The sequence below is a fragment of the Falco punctatus genome (genome assembly GCF_963210335.1).
Source record: "Falco punctatus genome assembly, chromosome: 8".
In the NCBI taxonomy this organism is placed as follows: Eukaryota; Metazoa; Chordata; class Aves; order Falconiformes; family Falconidae; genus Falco; species Falco punctatus.
Window position 1 is genome coordinate 21,185,761 of NC_137588.1, and position 13,775 is coordinate 21,199,535.

Sequence of the window (13,775 nt, forward strand, 5' to 3'; positions counted from 1 at the left end):
TTTTAGATAGCACTGGTGCAATAAAATAGTCAAGGGGGATCACATCATGTTCGATTCTTACTATTCTACCAGTAACATTCTAATTACTGAGAATTTGACTTCTTATTTGTGACAAATTCTGGAATAAAAAGTATTTTTGAGCTATGTAATTTACATGCCCAACTATACTGTTTTGTTTATGAAAAACTTCAATATCTTTCAAATGTACCCTCTCCATTAGCTCTCTTTCATGATCCACAATGTAGTTGCTTTTCTTAATCAGAAAAAAATGCCATAAATAAAACAATGCCCATTTTCATATAAAAGTCTGTTTTAACAAATATATTTTACAAATGTATCTGTGTTCTAAGAAAGCAAGCCATTCAGAATGACAGTAGCTTTACAAACCATGGGAATAACTTCAGTTTCTGTATTTGTAAACATATTGTCTCTGAATATTTCATAAAAACTTCCTCTAAATTGTGTTTTTCCAAACATTTTGATTGATTCAATGACTGCACGGAAGGCTCCTGTAACTGATTAAACGTGCTAGAATGTTAGATTTTCAATAACAGGTCTTCCTGTTCCTTTTCAGTTATGTCATAAAAAATAAGGCAGAAATTACTCTACTCATCAAAAATCAGGCCTAGCAATATGAGACTGGCAATTTCTTTTTGATTATTTCTCCTCCAGACCTGCTTTTGGAGTTTGCATTCTGCATAGTAAAAGGTCTCTAGATAGTGTTCCAAAGCTCAAATCCACGTAATTTTTTTAAGCAAACACTTTGTTTTCTGTCTGGTCCCTGTTTTCATGACTGAATGACATAACTACACATGCATGAGTAGTTTGACTTGTGCTCAGGATAACTGTATGTCTGGCAGCACAGCATAAGGTCATCCAATTATTTTACCTAATCTAAAATCTTAGTACAGAAATGGACCACATGGAATATTTTGCAGGAAGGTAAAATGTTTCCCCTTAATGTATCTGGTAAAAACACACAAATATTTTACATGATGAAATGGTAGAGAAGACGTCTGGGAATGCACCCAAAACTTTGGGGCATATGCAACTACAATTATTCATTTAGATTCACTGGTCTAATTTCATCTCTATCATACTTGTGAAATCTAGTGTACAGAGATCACAGTGACCTCTATTTACTACATTTCACCAAGAGAAGAAGCCAGATATTTAATTTCAGAAAAGTGAGCTAGAAATCCCATTTGCTTCCAGATGAGATGAAAATTTCACAACTCTACTTTTTTATTTCCATATCTGTGTTTGTTATTCCAGCAGAAAACACAGTAGACTGGAATACTTCAGTGATCTTCTATGTTAAGACAATACTTTTATTTCTATTTTTAAAAATGAAGTTTATAGTCCTTCATGTGTTGTTGCATAAACATACACATATTTGTGCAAAAATACATTATTTTCCTGGGTTATACATTCTGCTTGAAAATTCCCTACATGTGACACATTCATCTACTTGTTTCCTAGAAGTAGTTGACTGATCAATTTCTCAGTAGCAGTGAGACTAAGTAAGAGAAACGTAATTTCAGCAGAACTAATTTCTCAGAGCTGATGAAACTCTGGAATTATGTATTTCTTAACCAGTGGTCCTTATACTGCACTACAGACTATCCTTCACGGACATGAATAGTATTCCAGACAAAATTTACATTAAAATGGGATTAACAGTACTTAATAGTCATTAGGCATAAACCAATATTTTTTAAAAGTTAAATTTAAGCCCAGATCGACAATTGTAAAGCTAGAACACGCAGATTTAAGGTTAAAAGTTAAAAACATCCAAGTATGCTAAGATATCAAAAACTTCAGAACGATGCTATGCATTAACTACCTGATTATGGCCAAGGCATTTTAGTGTTGGTGGTTTAGATTAGATAAACTGATTGTTAACAAATGGCTCCTTAAAGGGTGAACTGTGGAACTGTTCAATAAATAGCATTCAAACAGCACCATTAACTACTATACCAGTGTCTCTTACTAAAGTTCCCTTCACATTCCAGACTTAAAAGCAGCATCAATTCAACACAATAAACTCAAAATAGTAATGATTAACCATTTTTCTCTTTAAAACAAATCTCTGTGGCAAAATATACTGGCCTGAAGTGGAGAATGGATAATGATATGTGAAAAGTATGAGGTGCAAGAGGGCAAAATCCCTTTCTAGCCAGACTCCAAGCAACAGTAGGGAGATTCTCAACATTCCAAAAGATGTTTTTACCTTCTCATCCTTGGAGGTGGAAAATTCAAAACCAAACAAACATGTTTTTAGAACTGAAAGAGTCATTAAATAACTTTCAAAAATTCCTAACTTGTATTGGTTGTACCTCAGTATTGGTTGTACCTCACCTCTTTCGGAAGCTTTCACATCTGAATTCATATGACTAATTACATCTGACTCTATATTGACAGTATGAATGAAATAGTGTAAATATAAATGAAAAAACATCCCAGATACTCTTGAAATTCAGTAACAGATAACTAACACTTATGCTGTAAATAACCAGACAAACATAGAATCTCAGAAAGGCACATTTGTTCCATTCTGCATATACAATTCATAAGGGGTTAGCAGACTCTTTACTCCTAGGTTTCCTACCCTCTCCATCCTGCAATTGTTTACCAATGTTCTGTGAATGACAAGATCCTAGAAAGTGTATGTGGAAGGTACAGCAGTTTACCATATTTAAAGCATACAGGAACATTATACAGATCTGGTGAAATCTTAAAGCTTCTGAAAAAAATACCAAATATTTCCATGGATAACAGTAACACCAAAATATGGGAGATGATACAGTTTTATTTCCAGAAATCACTTAAGGACTTTGGTACAGTGTAGACTCAGTAAATTTGCATTAAAACCTCTAACTCAGTGTTGACTTCTAATTCAGTGCTTCCCCGATTTTGAATAATAAAGAAGTCATCACTACTGAATTTTGGGGGTTAGAAGAAAGCACATACTGAGGTAACAATTTTTACAGGATTTTGCAGTATGTGACCAGCTTTTATTCCTAGCTCCTATCAATGCAGAATGTGAGTTGTTAAGGTCAATGTGGCTTTATATGGTCATGACAAATTATTTGGTCATGATATGGTCACGACACAGATTTGCACTGTGAGATTGAAAAAGCAGAACCAACCTCACTGGGTTCACTGTTACGGTAATAGCACTGGTATTGCCAGGAGCATATAACCTGAGTAACATCATCTGGCTACTGTGGAGTAAGTAGTACTTATAGGAAAAATGTATCCTGCATCATAATGCAACACAAAGAACTTCAATGAAGAATGTAAATGGGCAGAGAAGATAAAAGACAGTCCTTAAATTAAACTTGTACCGAACTTCTCAACACATTTCTATGTGCTTATGAGGCACTTCAAGCATGACAGCATTTAGCATCTATAGACTCTGAAGTCCCTTATCTTTCAACCCATGGTACAATACATGCCACATTAGAGAAAAGGTGTATACAGCTGGGGGATATGTGGTGAGGATACACCTACACACCCCATCACATCATGTGAAGCTCGAGGGGCCTGGGCACTTGTATATGGCAAGGAGCATCCCATCCAGTGGGACTTTCAGTGCAGGTCACAGCTAGAAAGCACACCTCAGCTGCTGTGCAGCGCATGGTCACTGTGCAGCCCCACAAGCCAGGCACACCTGGCTGCCTGATCAGGTTAATAACCTGTGTCTGAAACCTGGGATTCCAGCCTGAGAGAGGGGCCATGCTGCTTCACAGGAAACGTAAGACAGACACATGATGGCATGGGGAGCGAGACAAGGCTAATGGAGACGAAGTGCCCAAGACTTGACAGGTCTACAGTGTTTACAGGGGCTGCAGATTACATTTTCCTACTTTAAGTAAAAGAATATGTATATTTACATACATAAAACAGATGGTTGTATGCTTGGCTGAAGAAACATTGTGTGAATGACTTACAATTAAGTCGTCTCCTCACCATCTGTTTATTAACCCAATAAACTACACCTCCAGGTTTGCAACACTGAAATAATCTGTTCTACATGAAAACAGAAGACAGTAAAGAGTAACATTAGACACAGCTTTATCTTTTGTTTACCTCCCACCTGATAAACCCTGAATAGTTCTGTTCCCCTGCCTTTGATTGTTTTGTCCTCATATTTCCTGCTAAGAGTTTACAAAACAGCATTATTGAACAGGCAGATAAGAAGCACACCTATTTGTTTAATAACATCAAGGGAGAAAAAGTGCTGGCTCATCCATTTTGTTGTTCAGTTGCTCAAAAGGATCAAAATACCAATTAACTTGCTGGCTTAGAAAATCTTTGATATCCTCACATTTACTGACATTTTGAAACTCTTGTTCATACTTGCCTAATGTCTTTTTGATTATGAACAAAGAAGTGCCAATCTGTTTAGCATTTGACCTGTTTTCTCAAACATTTTTATGTATTCAACTACTCAGTTCCTAAAAACACTTGACTAGTCATGGCTGTAAGTTGAAGAAAAATGTTTCTTGTTCAATGGATAGTTTTTTAAGCATTGTTCTGTTCCCCCCACACCCCAAGAGTAAAAAAAAAAAAAAAAAATTGTTTAAAAATAAAGCACTAACTGAAAAAAGGAGCAAGAACATCCACTCTCTCACCCTCCATTTATATTATGAACTCAGGAAGTGTTGTACACTGTTGGGCAAATTGCTAAATCTCTTCGCCCCCGTTTTCCTTGTCATGTTGACTTTCTTGAAAGAACGACACCAAGTTGGACTGAAAACTTGGGGAGTATCTAACAAGATGTTAAACACAACTTGCCCTTATTTGCAGGAATGGAAAGCTACAGTCAGTGCTGCTATTATTACCATTACTTTTCAAGGTTGTATTCAAAGTCTGTGCAATTTTCAGTGAAAAGAATCTACTGATAAAAGGCCTAATTTCCTCTCAATTTACACTCATTTCAGTGGAGTTAATCTTAGTTCACTTATGTGTAAATTGGACAGTAGTTAAGGTTAATAATTCTGCCTTTAGCCTCCTCAGGATGTTGCAAAGATGTGTTAGTGGTCACAGAAACTAATCTCTTTGTTAAACTTGCTTCATAATGGTGTGACCTTCCTAAAATTAGTCATGTAACACAAAAAAAAAGTTGAAAGAGATCATGTCTGAAAATTGAATTGCTTTGATGGACAAACGAACACGTTAGTTATCTTTCCTGGGATACATATCTCTAGTATTTTCCTACTACATATTCATTTGGCACACTAATATAAATCAGAAAAATTCATATTTTTTCAGAATGAATTGATTAAGCTATGGTTTATCATTCAACATTTCTCAATGTAATGACCACAGATTTCCAAGCCCAAATGATGTAAACAACCCCTATCTCTGGTTTTTAGAAAGGCCTGTGAAACTGTTTATATCTTTCACAAACATTATCGGCTCCTTCCCTTAGCATCATATGAATTCTGTATTGTCTAGATGAGCAACCTCCAGTTCAGAAAATATCACTAAATACTTGATTTAGCCATTCACTACTTGTTGCTACTGTTGAGTAGTTGATTGCTTAATGGTACTGCTTCTGCTCCATAACATATAGACTGGTAAACAGTAAATACTACAGAAAAACATACTTTAAATCCAGAGGAAACAATAATGATCATATAAACATATTGTCATCATAAAGACAATAGCATTTCCTGAATCAAATCTACAACTTTTTGAGACTGAGAATAGTGTTAAAGCCAGTCAAAGTAGCCATGACAACGGTTCACTTGAACAGAGATCCGGTTATAATTCGTATCTCCAAGATAAATGACTACGAGGCTGTGAAGCTATTATGAGGAATATTTCTAAATCTGAAGCTTTTATATCAGCTTGTTCTTAAGCGTGTGCACATTCTTCATATGATGGCTGAAGGTCACTGACCTCCCAAATCCTTGTATTATCCAAGTATGATGCATAATTTTCACTGATGAGCAGAGGCAACAGCCTCTACTGAGTGAACCATTGGGACAGGCTTGCTACTATGTGTTCACTGCTTGTCTCACATTGACTTTTCTGTTAGAGCTCAGATCTCTCTTGTAGTCCTTATCTCTGATAGTGTCCGCTCTCATTAAATAATCAGACCATACATGTACAAATCAATGTTTGTAGAACTTTCTGTACTTTGCACTTAAAAACTTAGAATATATTTTACTGAATGGAGTTCTAAAACAACAGCCATGCTATAGAAGTCTTACCTTTTCACAAACTCTTCAAAGAGGATACGATGAGAATACCCTTTTTGACGTATTTTTACAGTTTCCAGAATTCCAGTGTATCGTAGCTGCAATAGAACTCTCTCATGAGAAAACATCAGTGCTTCTCGATCATCATTAGGTTTAATGCAGCGGATAAAGTGAGGCTGTCCAACAACCATTTTGGATAAAAGATCCATGAGGGAATACTAGTGAGGGAAATAAAAAAGACACACACCTGACAAAAACTGCAATGCAACTACTTAAGCAGGAGATACATATTTGTAAACAGCATGTAATGGTTGATTATATTTTAATCAGTAATGTTAATCTGCACTGATGTTTTATTAACTTTTAAGCTTTTGGCTAAACCCCAGAACCTATTAAAAGTTTTCAACTGTAAAAAAAATCATTAATCGAGTTCTTATTTCTTTCTTCTTATACCTTTATCTTCATCTCTTCTTATACCACATTTCTCTAGTTGAAGAAGGCCCATATTAAAAAAAAAGAACTGAAAAATATCCTAACTGTAATTCAACTGTTGGCACATTTGACCAATCAAATATCCCCAACAGAAGAACAAACTTTACTGTGAAACAATCAATCACAGAAATTCACAGGAAATCATGGGGAAAGGGTTGCAAGAAGTCATCGGTTCAGTCCTCTGCCCAAAGAGAACACTAGATGTATCTGTATCATTTCAGGCACACCTCTATTTAATCCATTTTTCAGAATCACTGAGAATATAGACTGCACAATCTCCCTGGACAATCTACTGAAGTGCTACATTATCATGACTACTCATAATGTTCTTAACATCTAACCTAAATCTTCCTGCTAAAATGTAGGCCCATTACTTTTTTTCCTATCCACCCTGGACATGTAAAACAATTTTTTCCATTGCATTTTACACCAAAATGAAAAAACTGTGATCAGATCATATATGTCTGCTTTTCCAATGACTCCTCTGAACACTGATACTTCTTCACCCTCACCTCATTAACCTACTGTACGAGAAGTAGTCTTTGCAAATACACTATCTCAAAATCATGTACAATTTCAAGTTGACTGGTCACTTTGCTGTAGGCTGCATATATATTATGCTGTCTTTCACACTCACTCCTCCACTCCACTTTTTTTTTTTGTTTTTTTTTTTTTTAAATTTTATTTTCTTAACAGTTCCTACACAGCTGATATCTACATAGTTCTTTGCAAGAGCACTCTAAATCCACACTTGTATTACTACACAAATAAGTCTGAATGTATGTCCTTGTACCCTCCACACTGGGGCAACATCCCAGTATACATCAGCTTCCTCTGTGCCTGTCCTTACACTATTTTGCACAACAAAGAAAACAGGTATTCCTGCCGGGACCCACTCTGGCACAGCAATGTGAACTTCCCCATTCTGCACAGTAGAAGTGCAGCCCAACCACTCAAAACTTTTCCACTCTGCAATGGCTGCAAGAAAAAAACATTAACCAACAGCCTTGGATTGGCATGTGTGTTTCCTGACTCTTAACCTTCCAGTCAATATTCCCAATGTCTTTTCCATACCTGTTTGATTTAAACATACATGCAGAATACGCATTGCCCTAGTCAGTATTAGTACTGATAAAATGGTAATGCATACGATTTACAACAGTACTCCCAAAAGATGGATTGGTTTTACTTATTAGCACAAACAACAAATCTTTATCTTTAAAAGTAGGTATGCCTAAGCTGGTGAAAAAATAGGAAGGCTTTAGTAATGAATGACAGCTACTTTATTTACACAAAATCAGTTTTCTGTCCTCAAAGAGGCCTGCTCTAGACATCCAGCATTTTAGATGGAAATAGTCTGTTATAAATGTACTCCGCAAAATTATAAAAGTGCAAGTATGAGGAAACAAAAAGAAAAAGCAAAAGAAAATTTATGTGTCTACAAAGGTCTCACACAGAGTAAAAGAATTCTTTTATTATTCTCCTTGATCTCACAATCCCACTAATATTTTACACATATCTATTGCTCTTATCATCAAAATGTTGTTTACAATTTAACTTTTGTACCCTAAAATAGGAAGCCATAGTTTGCCGCTTCATGTTAGTTGTTTCCTCAGGGTGTCGCATAACCTCCATTGTGTCAACCTGGAAGACAAAACTCAGCTGTTAGAGCTGTCCCAGGAACAATGCAGACCCACCGCAACTCACCCATAAAAGCTAGGTTCAGGTTTTGTTAGGGTCATTCCTTCAGGCGTGAGTACTTCAGAGTACTTTATCAGAAGTAGGAAGGCCAGGCAGCTGTCAAGATGCAATACCTTATGAACCGATTTCCAAAAAGCGTTCCTCTTATCACCACTACAATGAACTCCACTGGGTCTTATTTTCTATGTAAGAAGAGTTACCATTTTTGTAAGGCCCAGGAAGTAAATTGAGCTGTCTCATTTTGCTCGTGTATGGAAAAAATGTTGTTGGATAACAAGTGGTAAACAAAGTAGGTAATCTCAGAATGTGTCTTTTCCTTTCAGCTGCTGTGGTTACTATTAATTACTTTAAATTGCCATTTTGATGCCAAGAATTTCAGCAATCTCACTCTGCTGAATTGCCATAGCTTCAAATACCGCTTTTTCAGCATTTCAGATGAGTTATTTTTAGAGGGTATACATGGACAGCAAACATATTGCTCCTTGTATATTTTAGTTATATTGTCAGTACAGCTGTTCTTATCAAAATGAAACCAGAATTTATGAATGAGTATAACCATGGTTACCAATCACAAGCAGATTGTGTTGCTGTATTACAGCTCAACAAAATTAAAGAAAATCAACCAACATCCTGTTTGCATGGAGCATTAGCAACATTTTAGCATTCACTTGCTTTGTGGCAGTTTACCATCTGCTCTGACCAGGTGGCATTTGTATAAACCAGATAATGCTCTTGTCAGCACCTGTGCTACACTTCCTGGACTTTGGTCCACACGATCATTTCCAACACTCACTGACTTAAGACCACTACTCTGAACACTAAAAGTAATTGCTGAAAGATCACAGTTCTCAATAAAGCAAATGTGTCTCTTACCTTCAGGAGGTATTTTGGAGACTGCATGCAAAATATAAAGGAAATGAAAAACTAAGTAGTAATAGATCAAGAAAATGGATTTTGTGTTGGGGAAGAAATCAAAAGAAAACTTGTGAAGACAAAATTCAGAATACAGATGGTGCAAAGGGAGACAGATTTCCATAAGGTTGACCATAAAAATTTCAGTATATTTTTGTAATCTGTGATGTTCTAGCCCAGAGTGGTGTACATGCATTAGTGCACATCTCAAACTAACATGAGGGGGAAAAAAAAGATGCTGTTTGATTTCAGTTTTAAGGATGTTAACAGAAAACTCTGTAGTATATCCTAGGAAAAATGCCTTATCAGCATAGATAGCATCAAAAATCTTAAGATGTCACCTGACAAAGTGAGCATCGATGACCTAACCAGAACAGCAGGCATGTCCATGGAAAAGGATATGGGAATGTTTCAAAGCTATCTTTGCAAAACAATTGCTTTTTAAGAATCGATATCTAAATCTCTAGTAAAGGTCAGGTGGAAGACAAAACCATACCAGTGAATACTGACAGTAAATTCAGAACAACTGGTAATATTTAATTTTACAAGACAGACAATTTAACCATAAAGAATACCAAATAAAGAGCAAAAGCAAATAGTTTGAGGACTGCATTGAAGCCCAAATGCCCATGCATTTGAGCTTCCAAATTGGATTCTTGTCTGTCTAGAAAAGCACAGACTCTTAGTGATACTGTTGTTGGAGGTCCAGCACTCAAGTTCTCTGTCATATCTGGAATATCTGCTGTCCAATAAAGGGCAAGCTTATGCTCTACCTTTTGGGCAGTAGGACACTGCAAGCATCTCTTATCACAGCTGCTTATTTTCACCAAACCTGTAGAACCTTATGATCTTTGAGACTGCCACTCTGTCAAATATGGTTTACTACAACCTGCTGTGTTCAAAAGGATTTTGTTTTGTTTTGTTTTGGGTTTTTTTGGGGGGAAGGGAACCAGCACACAAAAAGACAGATGGTCAGAAACATTCACAGAGGAGATGTAATACACTTTTTCTCAGAAAATCAGGGCAAAACCAGTATCATGAAGATTTTTTTTTCCTATGGAAGTGAGTTGTAAATTCAGATCTGTGCAATCTGTAAGGACTAGGATCAATTTCCAAACCTTTTTGACAAGAAACATTTGAAGTTTCCATTAGAAAAATTCTGATAGACCCTGAAACTAGGGAGATTTTCCTGTAAGAATGTTTATAAGTTTGCCTCTGGTTTTACGGTAGGGCAATAATTGCATGTACAAAAGGCAATAGGCTTTATCACTGTTGGCTTGGTAGAAAATGATAGAACATAATAAGAATGTCATGATATAATCTTATGTTTTAAATCACTAGCTAGTCTTTTTAAACTAAAATGAAGAATATTTCAACTGTTAAGTCACATTTTTACATGACAGTAGTAGTGATGTACAATATACATTTATATGTTTAAAAATGAAGTGGAAAACCTACAAAACACAAACTGTTCTGTCACTAAAAAATATTGCTTATAATAGTTTTGAAACAATATTGAAAGAATGATATATGACTTCATGTCACCTTATGAAGTCACTGGAAATTATTACTTTCACATATTGACCACACCTGCTGCTGGCATGGTACAAAATGCTGTAAAACCAAAAAAATACATTGAGAAAAAATGCTCATAAATTAACAATAAATGAAAATTTCCAGACTTACAAACAAAATTATGATGTTTGGATTTTTTAACAAATTGTAATTAGCAATTTAAAATCCTTTTCCCCAAAGTTGTTTTGATTATACGAAGTTTTCTGAAATTATAATAAAGACTTTTTTTCAGCTAAAACCCATTTCAATTAAAATTTTCTGAATAGTACTGCATTTAAGTATGTTTTTTAGCTCCTGCTTTAAAAATTTGAGGGGTAAGTAAAAACCACTTAAACACTACTTAGTAACTGATTGTGTTTATTAAAAGAGAATTGCTGTATTCCATTCCAGCTGTATCAAAATGCATGCTTAGAAAGTTTACATGGAATATAGCTGGATCTGGAAGACAATGTGTGTATAACACAAGAAAACTGGAAAGGCCATTATCTGTCCTTCAGCACTGGAAGTGTTTATACCAGAGAGGAAATACATCTTTGAAATCCACACCTGTATTTGCAAGTATAGTGAAGGATATAGATGGTTGGGTGACATGAATTACTTTATCAGCATCTGAGCATGAGCTTCTAATAACAAGAAAGAATGAAAAGAAACAGAAAACACATAACAAAATTCTGTAGACTTTTGAACAGTTGCTGTTACATTTGTTTTTAATAATTATTATTGCTTGCTTTGGAGGCAACTCCCCACGCCCCCCCCCCCCCTTAACTAAACTAACTCTAACAGTACTACTTAGGAATCAGGTACATGCTATCACCTTGAGGCACAAAGAGTTTTCCTCACAAATTCAGTGTACTCAGTTGGCAATCCATCCTATTAACTGCCATAAAATTATCCCATTCCTTTGCAATTAATGCCACATACTTTTATGGCAAAATTCAGCAGCATTTAAATTACAGTTCTTTTTAGAGCATAGTGGTTTTGCCAAGTTGTTCTTTTCTGGTCATCTATCAGTCACAAACATCTCCTGGTTTTTCACTTGCAAGTTGAACTAAAAAAGGACCGCATTTTTAAAAAAATTTGTCTTTCGTACTGTTAAATACACTATTCAAATTTTACCTAATCAGATCTCTTTCTAGGGCCAAAATTACCAGAGGAAAACCTTGACCCCATTGAAATAAAGAGGAATATTGTGATCAATATCAATGTAACTGAGATTTCACTTCGAAAGTTTAAAGATTATCAGTAGTAAATTGATTCTTCACTGGACTCTGCAATAGAGTCTTTAATAAAACTGGAAATGTTGCTACCAGCTGAGGTGCATGTTTTCTGATATTAAGGCAGACTTTCATTTGTTGAGAACCTCACTATATACCTACACCAGCTATGCATCATGTCCATAGTCTCACTGTAATATTTTATGAACAATTGCCTGTCTTCAAAGGGAACACTACTAACCTTGATACGACCAGCACTAAGCTGTGGAGGCAAAGACCTAGATGCTGCTGTCACTCTGGCTCTTGCTTGTGCCAAATTACCTGTTCAAACAGAAAGAAATACATACTGAAAAGACTGTTCAAGAAGCTTAGCAGGGAAAAATTTGTATGGTGGGAAATCAGTTTGTATAATAGTACTAAAAATAGTAGACACCACCACACTTCTTCCACACCCCAGTCATTACCAATTGTGCCTGCAGAGCATTCAGCACAGGCATGACAGAGCGCAGTGTTGATTTAAAAGGGAGGAAAAAGTCAGTGATAAGGTGGTATGTCACTGACCTTAGCTACTGAGCTGATGAAAACAAGGACAGCACAAAGGCATACAGCTCAATTGCTAGTAATCAATTTCTCTGTGACTCATTGAGAGATTTGAAAGAGAAAAAGACAGCAGAACCAGTCTTGTTTCTATGAAATCCTGTGGATCCTGAAGTGTTTAGACAGCATTTTAAGCTCACAAACTAATTTAAGAGATGAGAAAATGATAAGACGGTATCTTTTTTTGACCTTTTGACATACAGGCCTGTTAATCCCCAATCTTATTGTCCCTTGGGGTTTTTAAAGACTGACTCAATTCCTCAGGCGAAAACATATTGTGGTGTCAACTGAAAGACCAGTGCCTTTTTTTAAATGTACAGTATGACGTGTCCTAAACTTTTTCCTCTGTACTTGCAGAAAGCCAAAGTCATCACAAAATAGCTTTTCAAAATAAAGGCTCAGAGAAGAGAGAGGAAGTGATACAGGACCGTGCATATGCAAGACACTCTGTATATTTCAAAGTTTTAGCAAGTCTAGCACAAGATGTCCAAATGTTTTCTCTGGCTATATCTTCAGAGGCTAAACTGTGATTAATAGCATTGAAAGAACCCTTTGAAGCAGGATTGGTGACATCAAAGCCCTAATCCATGGGTGGCAGGATTTTTATAATGAGTGGGAAGCATTTTAACACATTTCAAAGGATTTACAGCATGAATAAACAATAGGCCTCTGCAGATGTACCACACACCTTTCAGAACCAGAACACATAAATAAGTGTCCATTTTAATTTAAATGTAAATAAAGTGTTAACACTTCTTTCAGATGCTAAGTGCCTTGTTTGCATCAACCCCAGTGTTTAGCCCTTTGCTTTACGGAAAGGCAGTAACTCTAAACAGTCTTCAGAGTTTTCCTAAACTATATATTGCATAACTGTTAGGGAGGCTGGATGGGAAAAACAAAACCCAAGAACACTTAATCACTGGTAATTATTCCATAAAGGAGCAGAGCAAACCCAGTGTCCACGTAACACCGAAAGGAACTTTTTCTCTTACTTTCCTCCGACAAGAAAAATACCAATCCCCTGAAAACAATCTGGGGGCCAGCACTCAACCACACCAGTGATGTTCTT

The 13,775-nt window shown here is 36.0% G+C and overlaps 1 protein-coding gene across 13 annotated transcripts in view; it reads right to left on the reverse strand.

Moving 5' to 3' along the window:
• UBR3 (ubiquitin protein ligase E3 component n-recognin 3) overlaps positions 1 to 13,775 on the reverse strand; it is a 333,487-nt gene that overhangs the window by 68,447 nt on the left and 251,265 nt on the right. For 8 of the 13 annotated variants that reach the window (XM_080398882.1, XM_080398880.1, XM_080398881.1 and 5 more), the window contains 4 exons: positions 12,351 to 12,430; positions 9,282 to 9,302; positions 8,274 to 8,351; positions 6,228 to 6,433 (listed from right to left, as the gene is read on the reverse strand). In XM_080398882.1, the coding sequence (XP_080255008.1) occupies positions 6,228 to 6,433; positions 8,274 to 8,351; positions 9,282 to 9,302; positions 12,351 to 12,430 (385 nt within the window). Of the gene's footprint in view, positions 1 to 6,227; positions 6,434 to 8,273; positions 8,352 to 9,281; positions 9,303 to 12,272; positions 12,431 to 13,775 lie in introns of those variants that run through there. The other 5 variants (XM_080398900.1, XM_080398886.1, XM_080398887.1 and 2 more) reach the window with 5 other exon arrangements.